Source organism: Populus alba, chromosome 10, assembly GCF_005239225.2.
Source record: "Populus alba chromosome 10, ASM523922v2, whole genome shotgun sequence".
Classification (NCBI taxonomy): Eukaryota; Viridiplantae; Streptophyta; class Magnoliopsida; order Malpighiales; family Salicaceae; genus Populus; species Populus alba.
Window position 1 is genome coordinate 5,507,297 of NC_133293.1, and position 15,367 is coordinate 5,522,663.

Below are 15,367 nucleotides of genomic sequence, written 5' to 3' on the forward strand. Positions count from 1 at the left end.
AGGCCACTCATACAGTCTTGCCATTGCAAGCCTAAACACGTTTGGCTCCTTTCTTGGGTTAGCCACTCAATTCAATCCTGATGACTCAACACCTGACCTGTTTTTACATTACCCCTCAATTTCTTTTTAAAAAATAAAATAAAAATTCACTATAAATAAAAATATTTAGAACGATAGTTAAAATATTATCCAATTTTGCATTATTTTTAGATTATATATATATATATATATATATATATATATATATGATATTAGCAATTAATTTATGAGTTATTATATACAAACTTAATTTCAAAACTTATAAAACAATATGCTAATGAATATTATTTGAAAATAAAATATCAGTTGTTCTATTAATATTTTGCATGATTTTTTTATATTAATGATTTTTTATTTTTTCATTGCATACAAATCACAAGGTCATGATTTTATTTTTTATTAAGCCTTATGTTTTAGATCATGATAAGTTTTTGTTTTAAAAGCAATAATTCTCGTAAAAAAAATATTCATTAAAATAAATAAATAAACAAGGTAATGAAGTTTTGATTGAAGAGATATATTTTTTCTTTCTTAATTAAAATGATTGATATTTTTATGAATATTTGTTTTAATGGTTTTTAGTATTTTATTTGAAAAAAAAAACATGAAGCTAATAAAAAGTATAAGTTTATGTAAGAACAAAAAAAACATGCATTAATAAGAAAATGAAAATTTATCTAATAAAAGTTAATTCTTTTTGAAATTTAAATCATTGTCATTCTTACAAATATTTATTTTATTAAAGCTTAACTAAATAAAAAATAATTTTAAAAATTGCCTCACAACATTGCACAATGATAAAAAAACAATAGTAATCACTAATAATTATACATGAGTAAGATTGTGAATTTCTAAAAAATATATATAATAATCTTATAACACATGTTACGCTACAGATAAGATTTTAAGTTAATTCATAATAATAGAAGAATATGTTAATGTTATAGATGCGTATTATTATATCATAATTTTTCTAACTAAAAACACAAAAATATTGTTTACACTTAATAAAAAAAATGAACCAATAAATTAAGAAAGAGTTGTTATTCAAATTAAAAACAATAATAAAAAGATAATATTTTCTTAAAATAAAATAAAATAAAAAGATTGAGTGTGCAAATGTATAACTACACCTTTTCTTTTTAATTCACACATTTTTATTTTTATTATCTTAGAGGTTAATGTTTTCTTACCAATAACAAATGATTTTAATTTTATAAATACATCATAATAGTTTATTTATATTAAATATAAAAGATAGATTACAATACTCTCTTTGAAATATTATAAAAATAAAAAATTGAGAAAATAGTGAACTAAATAAATTTAAAAACCGCAGAGAGGGGAATAATTTAAATTTAAATTTAAATATTAATGAAAAATAAAAAATACATAAAAGAAGGAGGGTATTTAAATAATTTTTTTTAAAAATAATGTAAATTAAAAAAAAAACAGTCACGTGTTATTGGATTTGGCAAGACACGCCTATGCATCTAGCCAACTACCTAAGCGCGTGTGACATGGGCTAATTTATTTGATGGAGCAGATGAAGCGCCGTTACCTCCTTCAATGTGGTAGATGATTTGGCCTTTTTATCTATTAACTTCGTCAACGCCATGTAAATTTCAATATTCTTTTTAAATATATAAAACATCTAAAAGAAAGAACAAACGACTTTAGATTAAAAATGGAATTTTTTTTTCGGTAAAACAAAAGATATTATAAGATAGGGTTTTTTCAGTCATGTTTGATTATTTTGCACCGTTATTTCAACAAGTTTTCTTAATTTCAAGCAAAACGGTGCAGCGAAATTACAAGAAAATGGTGACTAGAGCCCCCATCACTGTTCACAGCAAGTAATCTGAATTTATTTCTCCTCAACAAGCTTAATTTCTAGTGTTTCGAATAACACAAGAACCTTAATTTCTAGTATTTCAAGTTTCCCAGGAGGCAACAATGGTTTCTTTAGGAGGTCGAGCTGGCTGCTTTGAATTTGGCCAGAACCTTGGCAAACTCAACAAGCTTCTGTGTCTCTGGAAGAACATCCTTCACAGCAGGATGTGAAGAAAAACTAGTAGCCCATTTGAAGAGGCTAGGAGTCTTGGTTTCATCAATCAGCTTCACTCCATTCGTCTTCTCTGTGGCTCTCAACCACCCCAAAAAGGAACCAAATGCAATGTCAAGGTACCCGATCTGATCTCCTCCAAAGAAACCCTTCCCTTTGCTGCACCTGCTAAATGCATCCTCCAGCATCATCACCCCTTCTCCTGCTTGCTCTATCAACGCCTTCCGAGCCGCCTCCTCTCCGGCTGTTGCAATGCTTCTCATCGTGGGAAACCACTGCGTATATTCAATATGATCAGGGAAAGATCAGGACAACACAACAATAAAGAAATCCAGAATCAGAACGTCGCAAATAATGAATCTAGAGATTGAGAGATGGAGATCAGAGAGGTGGTACCTTCTCATCGAGATAGGCAGCCCAAAACCGAGCAAGGGCACGATCATAAGGATCGGAGGGGAGGATGGAAGGTCCAGAAGACCAAACCTCATCGATGTACTCCACTATCACAAGAGATTCACAAATGGGCTTGCCATCATGAATCAGAACTGGGATTTTCTTATGGACAGGGTTTGATTCAAGAAGAAGCTGGCTTTTGGATCCCAGTGTTTCCTCAAGAAACTCATACCCCTCAGATTTAATATTAAGGGCAATTCTTGGCCTCATCACAAAAGGGCTCGGCCATGCCCCTATAAGCTTCACATCACTCTTAGCCATGATCGATAATATCAAGCCACACAAGGTTCTTCGAGTGTGTGTGTTCGACAATGCAAGACGTATTTATTTGGAGTTGGTGTGCGGTGTGAAAACATATTGCAGCCTCGCGGGTAGTTGGAACACATGGCTGTGCTTTCCTGTACTACAATCCTAGCATTTATTAGGCGGAGATTTCTCTGTACCTAAAACATCTGCCCGACGCTACACCATGTTCACACTGAGAATGAATGGCAAAAATGAAATTATTCTGTGGTGAAGAAGCTCACCACGTAGTAATTTGACATTTGCCATCAGGCAGTTGAAGGCTCTTATACGCGTACGGTGTGCTTGTGCTTGAATAATGTTTTTATTTTAAATTAATTTTTTTTTATAATTGATATTAAAAATAAAATTTTAAAAATAAATAAAAGTGTTTTAATATGTTACCAAACATCTCATTATTTTTTTTTTTACACTTGCAAATATAAAAGTTAAAAAATAAACAAACATACACGTAGTAATTCCATATTTGACATTGAACAGTTAAAAGCTATATAATTCATGTAGTGATATAATTGAATTGTTGTTTTTATTTTTTATTTTAAATTAATTTTTTTATGGATGTTATAAAAAGTGAAATTTAAAAAATAAATAAAAATATTATTTTATTATATTTTTAAATACAATAAAAGTAACACAAAATAAATTCCCATTAATTGGAGTTTCTTTCTTCAAAGTAGCACATCACAGAAAAAACATATATGAAAAGTAGTAAATTAACAAATTCCAACAATATAGTATAATTTAGTGAGTTGCAGACATTTATGACTTTTTTAAAAAAGGAGATGGAATTTTGTTTTTGTTTTTTTTTTTTTAATTTTAAAATTCTTTAAAAGATAAAATTTAAAAAGTAAATAAATATTAGTTTTAATTTCAAGTTGTGATAAATACAATATGTACTTAAATTTTAAAAAATGATAATGGTGAATGATGGTGAGCATAAATAATAGAAAATTCTTCTAAAATAAAAATTCAATCTACATTATTAGGATTTATTAGGGATTAAGCTTGAATGGAATCAATAATATGAGTTTTTATCTCTTCATTGATTTCATTCATTTTAAAATTATGACTACACGAAGTTTTTTTTTTACCTTTAAATTTGAACTAGTCTTTGGATCCTAGTTCTGAAGTCCTTATTTTTTTCCCTTCAAAGTCTCCTTTTAAGGCGGGCATAAAATTTCTATCACTTATGACTTCTTACTTTATGCGCTTAGTTACTACCATAATATTGGTGAATTGTTGTGCCGAACTACCCATCAGATGCTTGTAGTACGACACCTTAAGCGTTGGCAAATAGAGTGACCATTTCTTTGTCCAAAGGTGGGGGATGCACATGTGCAGCTAGATTTCTCCATCTTTAAGTGTATTCCCTTATGCTTTCTTTGTCTTTTTACTCCAAATTGGTTAAACTAGTTTTATCGGGAGTGATACTTATATTGTACTTGTACTACTTGACAAATACATCCATCATATCTTTCCATCTGCGGATTTTGGTATTGTCTAGTTTCATGTACCAACTCAATATTTCCCTACTCAAACTATCTTGAAAAAAATACATTAGCAGTTTATCAAAATAGGACTTGAGATGAGTCATAGGGCATTGAGTTCTAGTGTATTTGATAAACTCGGGAATATGAAACTTCTTCAGTACAACTACATTCAAGACCAGACACATTTCTGTGGCATATACTGAGTTATAAAAGTCTACTGTTTTAATAGCCCTGATTCTGGCTTTTAGTGCTACCATCTTATCTTGATCAATGTCATCAAATGACTTTGTCTTGTAGGATTCATTGACAAATGCATCTACAACTGCAGGGGTTGGCGCCAATGCTGCTGACTGCACAAATACTGGATTGTGTTAGGGATTTTAACCATGTTCACCCATTCTTTCTTTGAGTTATTGTTGGGTTCTGAACAAAGGTGATGGGTCGGTTAGAAAGACCTTCACCAAAGGCATTTCTAAGAGCTTGCTCGAGTAAGCTAGTGAGGCGAGCTACGCTAACTTTTAGAGACTCCAATTCTTCTTGAAAATGAGCATCACGGTGAGCATGCTCTTTATCTTCCATATTTCTCAATCGAAGTCAAGTGTTGTAGACTCTTCAGGGACCTATATTTCAACTTAATACATGCACATATGTTATTTACAATGAATGAATGTATATGTATAAATGTAAATGTGTGTACATGCACATCGGGTATGGATGGTGAAAACCCATATGATCATCTCATATGCTTTTTAGAAAAGTCATGGTTTTAGCTAAGAAAATCCTATAGAGTTCAAGATTATTGATAAGGTTTGTCTTGATGAATTATTAGCGAGTTCGTACCATAAAGGCAAGTTGTAGACCATTACATGATAGGTAGGCTTTCTACCCGGTCTAAAAAAGGCCTATGAACTACCTAGCGACCACTTTGCATGAAGGTAGTATAGGGATTTCCAAGAAATGATTGGGGAATGGTTTGACTGCCATTACCGAGTAAACACTCAATTCATAGTTGGATGTTTTACGAATCTGAACCCTAATTGAAAGTCATGAGGCAGACCGTTACTCCTCATTTAACCTAAAAATATGTTTTAGTGCATTAATTCATACCCGATGTACTTATGCATGAGCAATATAAAAATGTATGATACAGTAGTAAAAATGCGAGTTAAAATTAAACAGACCAAAATAAACAAAAAAATAATTAAACAAGCACAACTTAGTCCAACTAGGTAAGATGTTTTCTAGTGGAGTCATAATTTTGTCGTGGGGCGACGTCAAATGACACACTTTTAGCCTCCTGGGATGTATTCGGAAGGAAAGGGTTTTGAATTTAATTATAAAATTATGATTATAAGGTTCAAGAGCTGCCAGCTAGTATTATGGTTACTAGAAAACCTATGGTCTGCGAGAGTTCGGGTAAGAGACTGGTTATGCAATGAGAAGATGCATCACCTCCAGTGCATCATACTTAAGGTAAACTGCATTGTTTTTTACTGTTTTTCTAGGTCAAGTTTCTATTCGTTGGTCTTTTTATAAGGTCTAATGTAGATTTCCTTTCATGAGGAAGTCTTTATCTTATCGGGTTAAATCCTAACATTTTTAAAGTCTAAATTTTGCACTTTGTATCTTTAATACTTGAAGGTATACTTTACTGTGTAGTTTTACACCCTTAAGTATTAAAGTTTACAGCTAAACCCTAAAACTTTAAATATCAAATGAATAAAATGTTTGGTGAGGATTTTTGATATTTTAGCTAAACCCCAATGGATAACCATAAACTGATTACGATATATATTTTTTTTGCATTTTTAAAACATGAAAAAGATGCAATTTTTTTTTAATGAAAATATACTTAGAAAACTTTTAGGATTCGGTCGTATGCATGAAAACAAAATAATTTTTTTTTTATAGAGGAAATTAATTTAAAATTTTTTAAGACTGTTTTCTAATTTTCAAATTTTTTTTTAGAAAACGTTTAGGAGAAAACTGAGTATTTTAATCTAGATTTGTATCTTACAGTGTAAACATATAGCTCAAAATTAATGCAAAATTGGTAGAAAATATGCAAGAAAATCATAAAAAATTTTGAAAGGACTTTTGAATTTATTTTTATTTTTTTTATATAATATTATATTATTAAATATAAATTGAGCTGGACTTGGCCCAATTAGGTTGGGCTAACTAGCGGACCAATAGACCCTTTTTTTTTTAGGTGGGCTAGATCTAGCCCTGCCCATGACCCACGTGGTCGCTAGCCCAACCTAGTGACTATGTTAATTAATTAGCCACTGCATGTAGAAATGAATTATGTATGCAGCATCCACAAGGGAAGAAGAAGAAGGGGGGAATGTTGCTTGGCATTGGGTTGTGGTCGTGATGAAGAGGTTCGACAGGTGGCTCGAGAGGCGTTGATGGAAGAAATGGTTGCCAATGTTAGTTGTGGAAGGAAGAAGCAGAAGCTTGCAAAGGAGAGAGTAAAGCTCGCGATGACTGTTTCTGACGCGAGGTGGCTGGGTGGTGGTCATGTTGGCGACTCATAGTAGTTTTGAGTTCGTGGTTAATGAGGACACAACAATTAAGGAGGAGGAGGAATGACTGAGATCAACGATGGAGGGAGAGAAGAAAGAGGATGGAAAAACGAGGGTAGGTGCTAGTTTTTTTCAAACTTTGGCTTTAGATTTCTTCCTTCTCAAGCCATGAAATCCACCCTTATTTACAAGGGGTGGAAGAGGAATTTTTTTCTTTAATGGTGCCAAATCTTGGCCCTTGATTCGACCCGGAAGGATCCCAACCATTCACTCAAAGTTGCCATCACGACCTGAAAAGTTACTGCAGAAGGGGCTGATTATGTTGGTCATTTTGGAGTGGTGCCATAACCATTATGATGTCAATTGAGCAGGAAAGACCATACTCGGGTGTTGTCATACGTCAGACCATCGTTTGTGTGCAAGTTTTGTCGAATTTGGTGTAGAGATAAGACATTAAATGCTTTGAGAAAAAGATTATCGAGCAGTGTTTTTTTACTTAAATGAAGAAGAAGATGAATAGTCATTAGACGATGCATCGTTCCCCCCCTTTTTTATTGTAAAATAAAGCTGTTTTTAGGATTTAGGGTTTTAATTTAGAAGTTTGATCAAATATCAATGGGGTCATCCTACTTTTAAGTTTTTTCAATTTCATCTCTAATTAACCTTAAACTTCCAATTTTATACAATTTTACCTATCCGAACTTCAATTTTAGCCTTGAATTTTAACGCCTCTTTCATTTTTGTTCTTAGTCTTGGATTTATGTAATTTGACCCTCAATTGACCATTAAACTTTTAATTCTCTTCAATTTCACCTCTAATTTCAATCAATTGAGTCATCATAGTTCGACGCATTTTGCAAAATGGTCCCTGGCTATTTGTTTTTAATTTAGCCTTTAATTGATCTCTAAAACTTTAATTTTCTTGCAATTTTACCCCTAATTTGAACCAATTGACTTTGTAAAAATTAAATTTGGTCTCTTGCACTTCCAACCTCACAATTAAGCCCAAATTAGGCTCCCAAAACTTAATGTTTCACCAATTAAGCCCCTAATACAATTAATTTAACTCATTTAAAGTATAATTAAGTCCTTGTATCTAATTAAATCCTTTAATTGGATCCAAATTAATTCTTAAGCATAATTAAACTTTAATTTGGCCCAAAATTAAATTAAATTGGCCTATTAAAAATCTAAGTATGTTCTTATATTTAATTTTTATGCATATTCATCCAACAATGATTTAATATGACATTAAATCTGCATTATCTTTTCAGTTTTGGATATAATAGGAGTACAATTATGCTCCCGATTTCATCCAAAATTGCAGTTTAATTTTTTTACATTTGAAATCTAGGTGACCCGGTTGACTTGACATGACCCGGTCAACACCTGGCCTCAAAACCGTTGACTTTTTTTAATTTTTTTTTACTAAAACGACGTCGTTTTGATTTTTTTTAAAAAAAATTGACCCAGCCGACTCGATGACCAAGTCAAGACCTGGTGACCTGCTCAAATCTCGGAACCCAGGCCTTAGACCGGGCCGGGACTTAAAACTGTGGTTTTGTTAATTTAAACAAGACATGAAATCATTTGTTGAACGGTAAAGTTCTATGTCCAGCTTAGGTTTGTTATCGTCAATTGCCAACCTATGAACGGTTAGGTTCTTTCCATCATCCATTGAATTGTAGATGGAAGCCGATGGTAAGGAAGGCTGTAAGAATATTTATCTGCTTCTTCTAATCATCCATCATTCCAGCTGAACCAACTTGTCTTTGTTCATAGCCACATCCTTTCTGATATCTAACACAAAAATGGGATACAAGAGTTCCAGTTACCTAGTCACATTTCTCTGATTAAGTATTATTATATCCACATTCAAGGTCAAATGTTATTCACATCTAATTCACAAGTTATACGAGTTAATTCACAAGTCAATACAAATAATGTTATTTTGAACTAGAATATACAACATTTCTTGGAATTGGCATGGCTTGATCGATCAGGTTGTGATGGCCCTACCAAGTTTTTACCAAATCAAATTCCGTCAAAAAACTATCTAAAAACGGATACAACAGAAATTTGATGATTAAATACTCATTAAAAATTTCATGAAGAAAGAAAATTAGATATTAATTAGGAACCAAAACAAAGCTCTGTGCAATATTTTTGCCAACTTAATCAATCGATCATTTTCTCCTTATTCTTTTCCTACCTCCATTGTTATTCCGAAAGAAGAAATCCCAAACCATGAGGTACAAAAAACCCAGCACAGGCTAGCTCCTGCTTATCGAATCCCTGGAACTGAGCGGGCTGGCATCTCTGTTAATTTCTCCATTGCCTTGTGTATATAAAAAGACTTCCCATGCCTTGCATCATCTCACACTCATTTCTCAAACATGAGACTTCACAAGAAAAACAAACCTATTCAAGATCTAGACCAAAGCAATGTCAACTTCATCCATGGCTGATGAACTAGACCTAGAATCCAAAAGTGTTCAACTCTTATACCCAACATACCCAAATGCATACAAAATCTTGGAAGAGATTGGTGGTGGAGGTGCTGGTGCCACAATTCACAAAGCAATATGTGTCCACAACCAGTGGAAGTCAAGTTTGGTTACAATCAAAATCATTGATCTTGAACAATCTCTAGCCGACTTGGTAAGGAGTAATGACTGTCTATGTTCATCTAAAAAATCTTGCATAAAATGCAAAGCAAAACTATTGCTTTTCTTTCTTGATTCTGGTCAAAAAACAATTCTCTATTGCTTCATCACAGAGCTCAAGTGCAGTTTCCATGTTCCCTTCTCCGTAGCTTATATCCACAAAAAGGTTGTATATTTCTGCATCAGCAGCCATCCCTTCTCTTCTCATCTCTTCAAATAGTTCTCTAGCCTCTGAAATCTTTTTCTTCTTGAAAAAACCCTTGATGATGGAATTGTAAGAACTAGCTGTGAGATTAAACCCCTTCTCAGCCATTTCTTTGTGCAAAAACCATGCTTCTTTCATATTCCTTGCTTTACAATGCCCTTTTATCAAAATATTATAGGTGTTGCTATCAGGCATTACTCCCCGTGCACACATTCCCTTATAAATCTCTGTCGTGCCACGCATATTATTTCTAATGCAGTACTGCTTCATAAGAGAATTGTAGGTGGTGGTATTTGGCATTATACCCTTCTCCAACATCCATGCTAGTAGCCTCTCACCATCTTCCAGCATTCCTGACATACAAAACCCATTCATGAGCACATTGAATGTAACAACTGTGGGTTGAAGTCCTCTATCCAGCATTTCCCGCAGAAGCTCGTGAGCCTTAACCATCTCCCCTGTCTTACAATAAGCATCCATTAAAGTGGTAAAAGTAATGGTATCAGGATACATCCCGGCCACCTCCATTTCTTCCATCAACTTTACTGCTTGCGTGATATTTCCTGATTTACAAAGGCCATTAACAAGTGAGTTATAAGTGCAAATATTCAGTTGAAGACCCTTTCCGCACATTTCATGAAGGAGCTCATTTGCTGTATCTACCTGCCCAAGCTTACAAAGGCCATCAGCAAGTGCAGTGTATGTGACAACATTTGGAGTCAGCCCACTTTGGACCATCTGGTTATGAAGGGAAAAGGCCTTTTCCATCTCCCCTGACTTACAATAGCCATCAATAAGTGTGGTATATGTAACTTCATCTGGTTCCACTCCTCTGCTAAACATTTTGTTAAAGACCTTATCTGCTTCCATCATCTTTCCACATCTACAAAGCCCACAAATAACAGCAGTATATGCTATAAAATCAGGAACAATTCTCTGCTTCTCCATTTCATCAAACAACTTGTAAGCAGCTTGGATATTCCCTAACTTGCAGAAACCATCAATTAGAGTTGTGTAGACCACGGTGTCGGGAACTATTCCTTGGTTTATCATCTCCCTCAAGACCCTTTCAGCATCATCAACTTTACCACTCTTACACAGAAGAAGGATTATGCTGTTGTAGGTATATAAGTTTGGCTTCAATCCCTTCATTTGCATTTCTTGGATGAGCTTCAGCACCTTTTGCAGCTCCCCACCAAGGCAATACCCATTAATTACAGTGCTATAACTTACAACATCAGGAGCATTGCCTCTAAACTTCATTTGCATGAGCAAACAATGGGCTTCTTTAACTCTCCCTAACCGACAAAGAGAATTAATAATGATGTTGCATGATGCAGTATTCCAACAGACACCAACCTGAGGAAATTCATTGAATACCTTTATAGAAATCCGAAGCCTATCAAAATTGTCTGATAGGCGTGCGAGATATAAGTTACAAGAATCTGTAGAGATAACCACTCCATAATTCAATAACTTGTCAAAAAAACTTCTTGCTTCATCAAGCATCCCAACTTCAATCAGGACTTGAAAGAAAATATCGAATACATGGGGGTCTGAACCCCATTGCTTGTAAGTGTATATTAACCGGTCAACAAAATGAGTGAATGAAACATCAAAATCCAAATTGGGTTTTTCCCAAAAATCACAAATAAGATCATGAGCCAATTTTAGATCCTTTGAAGCCACAGCAATCTGAACAATTATGCAACGGGCTTCAAGGTTTGGGTCTCTGCGCAGGCATGCCCAGTCAAAGAAATCTAAAGCCAATTTATAATCATGTCTGATGTTCATGAGAACCCAAATTAGGTGGTCAGACCTAAACTTGGACTCATACGATTTTAGAATGTGCCGGAGCGGCTCAGAGTGACGCAACTTTATTGCATTTGAGATTTGATGAACAAGTTGAGCGTCTAAAATGGTGGGCTTCTTTGGAGAATAATTGGGAAAAGGTCTGGTATTGGATGAAGAATGAAGACTTTGGCTCAAATATCTTCCAACAAGGAACGGTAAACGAATTGGAGAGAAACCCAAGCAGGCATGACAAGAAAAGTGAGGAAAAGAATATCCCAAGAAAATATCGGCACACCTCCTCATGTCTATCAGAGAAACCCATCACAATAAAATTTGAAAATCTGTGGGTGACAGTACCTTGGCTCCCCTCCATGTGGAAAGAGCAGGACAAAGAGTGTTCATCACTCCATCGCCTGCAAATTAGTAACTATCAACCACAATTTAAAACAAACAATCTGGGATGAGTTAATACTATTTGGTGTTTTGAGAAACTGTTAAAATAACTTTTCCAATAATCATTAGCATAAGAAAATTTTCTAGTTATGATTGCAAGAAACCAAATAAAGAAAAAAAAAACTAATAGCGATTCCACTCGTGCAAAAAATACTAAAAAGCAATGCACCTTCATTTAAGGCCTCATTTTGTTTTGTTGGGAAAGGTTGAGCTCGCATATGTCTCATTTCGAAACCAATAAATATTGCTAAACTCCGGCAATGTTAACTACACACCATAATAAAACCTTTATGCACTAAACTTGGACTTCAATGAGCCAACAAGAACCGACTTGAAACAAGTTTGGCCTAACAAAGACATACATTGGTTCCAACACTAAGCATTTTGTATCTGCATAATTTAAAACATCCAGCAGGTATGCTTTCACAACTCTACAAAAGAGTTTTCAAAACGATTCCTTAGAGGCATTCTATCGAACAGCTGATGAACGATATAAAAAACCTCCAGCAAAGAATAAATACCAGGTGAGATGATATAAAGGCAAGCCCAGATGTCATTTCTTTCTTGTTTGATGTTTTAAATCAGATAATTTCAAAGTTCTAACTCAATTAGAAACTCAAAAACAAAAAGAAAAAAACATATTTTTGAGCGGAAACGCATAAACTAGGAAAGGTTAGATAGATAGATAGATAGATAGATAGATACCTTGAAAGAAGAAAAGTAATGATTTCGATACTTGCTTGAGCTATAACGCTTTCGCTATCGGAATACGTCAATATGCTTGGCCCTCCAAAAATCAACAACTGCGAGTATCATCACAATTTTTACATGTACATAACCCTGGACTTAGGAAAAGGATATGTTTGTCGCCCAAACAATCACGCCTGTTTCAATTGTTGCATTACTAGGTACTGTAACTCTATCATCTAAAAAAAATTAGTTGGACCACTAATATATATACATTTATCCTGCTAATGAAAACAGCCGGAGCAGCTGCTATTTTTTCCTCCAAATAAGATGCCCGAATGACTTGTATAATATTAGTTTTTAAATATTAAACAACAATAATTTTGTGAAGTATAATGATTTTTATTAAAAATTATTCAAAAACAAAACATAAATAATATGTTTTAATAAATACCAACACTCATATTGAATTATTTTCAAATAATTTACCAGAACATAATATAACATTAAGAATATGTCAATTTAAATTGTTTTTTAAAGTTAAATTAAATAATATAAATTGCAAAATAATGTTGCAATACCTACATTGGAGTGAGAGATGAAGTATAACCTCATTGTTTGTATCGCACATGCGCGTGCGACTTTACGACGTCAGGATTGAGGAGTTGCTACATAATTGTTTGGTTTATGGTCATTAGAAAACTCGGGTGGACATGTTTTATATTAAATTCTAAGGTAAACGAATGTGGCTAGAGAAGATATTAGCACCTCAACACACATTATATGAGGTAAACTACATTACGTGATCTGAATGTGACTAGAGAAGATGTGGCTTAAAGATATTGATGAGTTCCTAATCGATGGTCTATGTATGACTTAGAATAAATATTTATTCTCATGAATAAATCTGATGTTTTGAATTTATTATGGGCTCGTATGCTCAAATAAATTATTGTGGAGAAAAAAATTATATAGTTGCCGTAACAGGGTTCACTTATATTGAAAGACAAAAATATTTTTCACAACTCATATATTATGGTGAAAAATACTTCTAATTAAAATTTGTGACTATATAAAATAATTTTGAGAATTTTTTAGTCAACTTTTGGTATTTAAATAACAACCTACTTGTAGGTCTAATATTTCTACCAGAATGTTAATCATTAATTCTCAGAAAAGTTTTTTTTTTTATGGTTTTTGAAATATTAACAAGGTTCTTATGGATTCAATAAATTAGTTATTAAATTAAAAAAAATGCATGCAAGATATTATTTTTTTGAATTTTTGTGAGTATAAGAAAATGCTAAATCATACCAAATGTTTTTTATGCCAAAATATGATTTTTATTTTTTAAGAGACATGGTTGTATGTACAACAAATAAAACATATATTTTTTATTTTTTAAATGAGTCTTGTTTTAGAAATATTGGAAAAATTTTAGATTTGGACAAAAAACAAATATTTTAATATCAGGTTAACATCTTACAGTATAAATCTATTAAATAAATTGCTGGAAAAAATATGTAAGAGACCGACAAATAATTTTAAATTGATACTTGGTTCTTTTTTTTGAATTTTTAATAAATAATTGAATTAGTGTTTGATAATATGTTTCAATTTCAGATAAATTGATAGCAAAATGAAAGGGTGATAGTTTTATGTAATTATTTTGTATGGTGATGTTGTTTATTTTTGTTAAGTTATTTCAAATTTTACAATTATATAAAAATAACTTTTTTAAATTAATTTTCAGGTTTACTAGTACAACATAGATTTGATTGGCGAATTTGTTGGTCAATAAGACCCTAGGCTAGAAGAAAGGTTTCTGAAATTGAATGTCATCTTTCCTTGGCAAAGAATGTAATGCTTTCTTTTACCAAACTAATTAACAAAACCTGCTATAGATTGCAGAAGTAGAGGGAGGAATTCCTTCTGTGGATGAAGCATATCAGCTTATACCATCGCAGAAAGAGGATGAGAATGGCTATGAGACTGAAACCTCAAAAGAAATCATGTATGTTATGGAAAGTCTGTTGAAAGATAAAGTAACAAAAGCCTCGGTTGAGAAAGAAATAAGCTTTGGCTTATATAGTAAAAGTGTTTCATTTCTTATTTAAGGATGGAAAGTCTTCTCATGAGCTTGTTTGGTTTGTTAGTTATCGTTAGATTATTACTTTTGTTAACCACTATAATCATATTCTATATGTTAAACTTGAAAAAATATTATAAGAACAATAGCAGAATTATATTAGATGTCCAAAGAATCTTTGTTGGTTTTTTCTAAAAATATTTATGTTTTTTTTTTTTTTTTGTGGTTATGGGTTTATTGTGATAAATTGTTGGCTTTGGGATCACCACAAATAAAACAAGAAAATAATGAAAGAACTCATGGAAATTCCAACGGAATATTCTTTTGAATGCTGAAAAAATATTTCATTAACGATTCTATCATAAATTACTGATGGAATAAAAACCCCAATAAACAAGTTTTTGATGATGGTATTTCATCGATAATTTATAATACCAATCAAATTTACTATAAATAACAACGGAATGTTCCAACAACATTGTTCAATTTTCTAGTAGTGGATGTCAACTTGAGCTAACCTTTCAAACTAATGACTTGGGTCATAGAACGGGATCATCCCATCTAAAAAAATCATGAATTTTAATTCATAACTAAC

General features: G+C 32.7%; 2 protein-coding genes across 2 annotated transcripts; both read right to left on the reverse strand.

Moving 5' to 3' along the window:
* Positions 1-1,883: 1,883 nt before the first annotated feature.
* Positions 1,884-2,882, reverse strand: LOC118044647 (glutathione S-transferase U17). The gene is made up of 2 exons (XM_035053057.2): positions 2,501-2,882; positions 1,884-2,379 (listed from the first exon to the last, which is right to left on the reverse strand). The coding sequence occupies exons 1-2, from the start codon at positions 2,816-2,818 to the stop codon at positions 2,005-2,007; spliced, it is 693 nt and encodes a 230-aa protein (XP_034908948.1). The 5' UTR covers positions 2,819-2,882; the 3' UTR covers positions 1,884-2,004.
* A 6,074-nt stretch (positions 2,883-8,956) lies between these two features.
* LOC118044638 (uncharacterized) lies at positions 8,957-13,004 on the reverse strand. The gene is made up of 2 exons (XM_035053047.2): positions 12,702-13,004; positions 8,957-11,956 (listed from the first exon to the last, which is right to left on the reverse strand). The coding sequence occupies exon 2, from the start codon at positions 11,844-11,846 to the stop codon at positions 9,600-9,602; it is 2,247 nt and encodes a 748-aa protein (XP_034908938.1). The 5' UTR covers positions 11,847-11,956; positions 12,702-13,004; the 3' UTR covers positions 8,957-9,599.
* Positions 13,005-15,367: the final 2,363 nt, after the last annotated feature.

Coding starts and splice junctions, on each gene's coding strand:
- LOC118044647 (XM_035053057.2), bottom strand. CDS start 2,818: ATGGCTAAGAGTGATGTGAAGCTTATAGGGGCATGGCCGAGCCCTTTT. Junction 2,380..2,500: donor CTGCCTATCTCGATGAGAAG/GTACCACCTCTC, acceptor GAATATACGCAG/TGGTTTCCCACGATGAGAAG.
- LOC118044638 (XM_035053047.2), bottom strand. CDS start 11,846: ATGAGGAGGTGTGCCGATATTTTCTTGGGATATTCTTTTCCTCACTTT.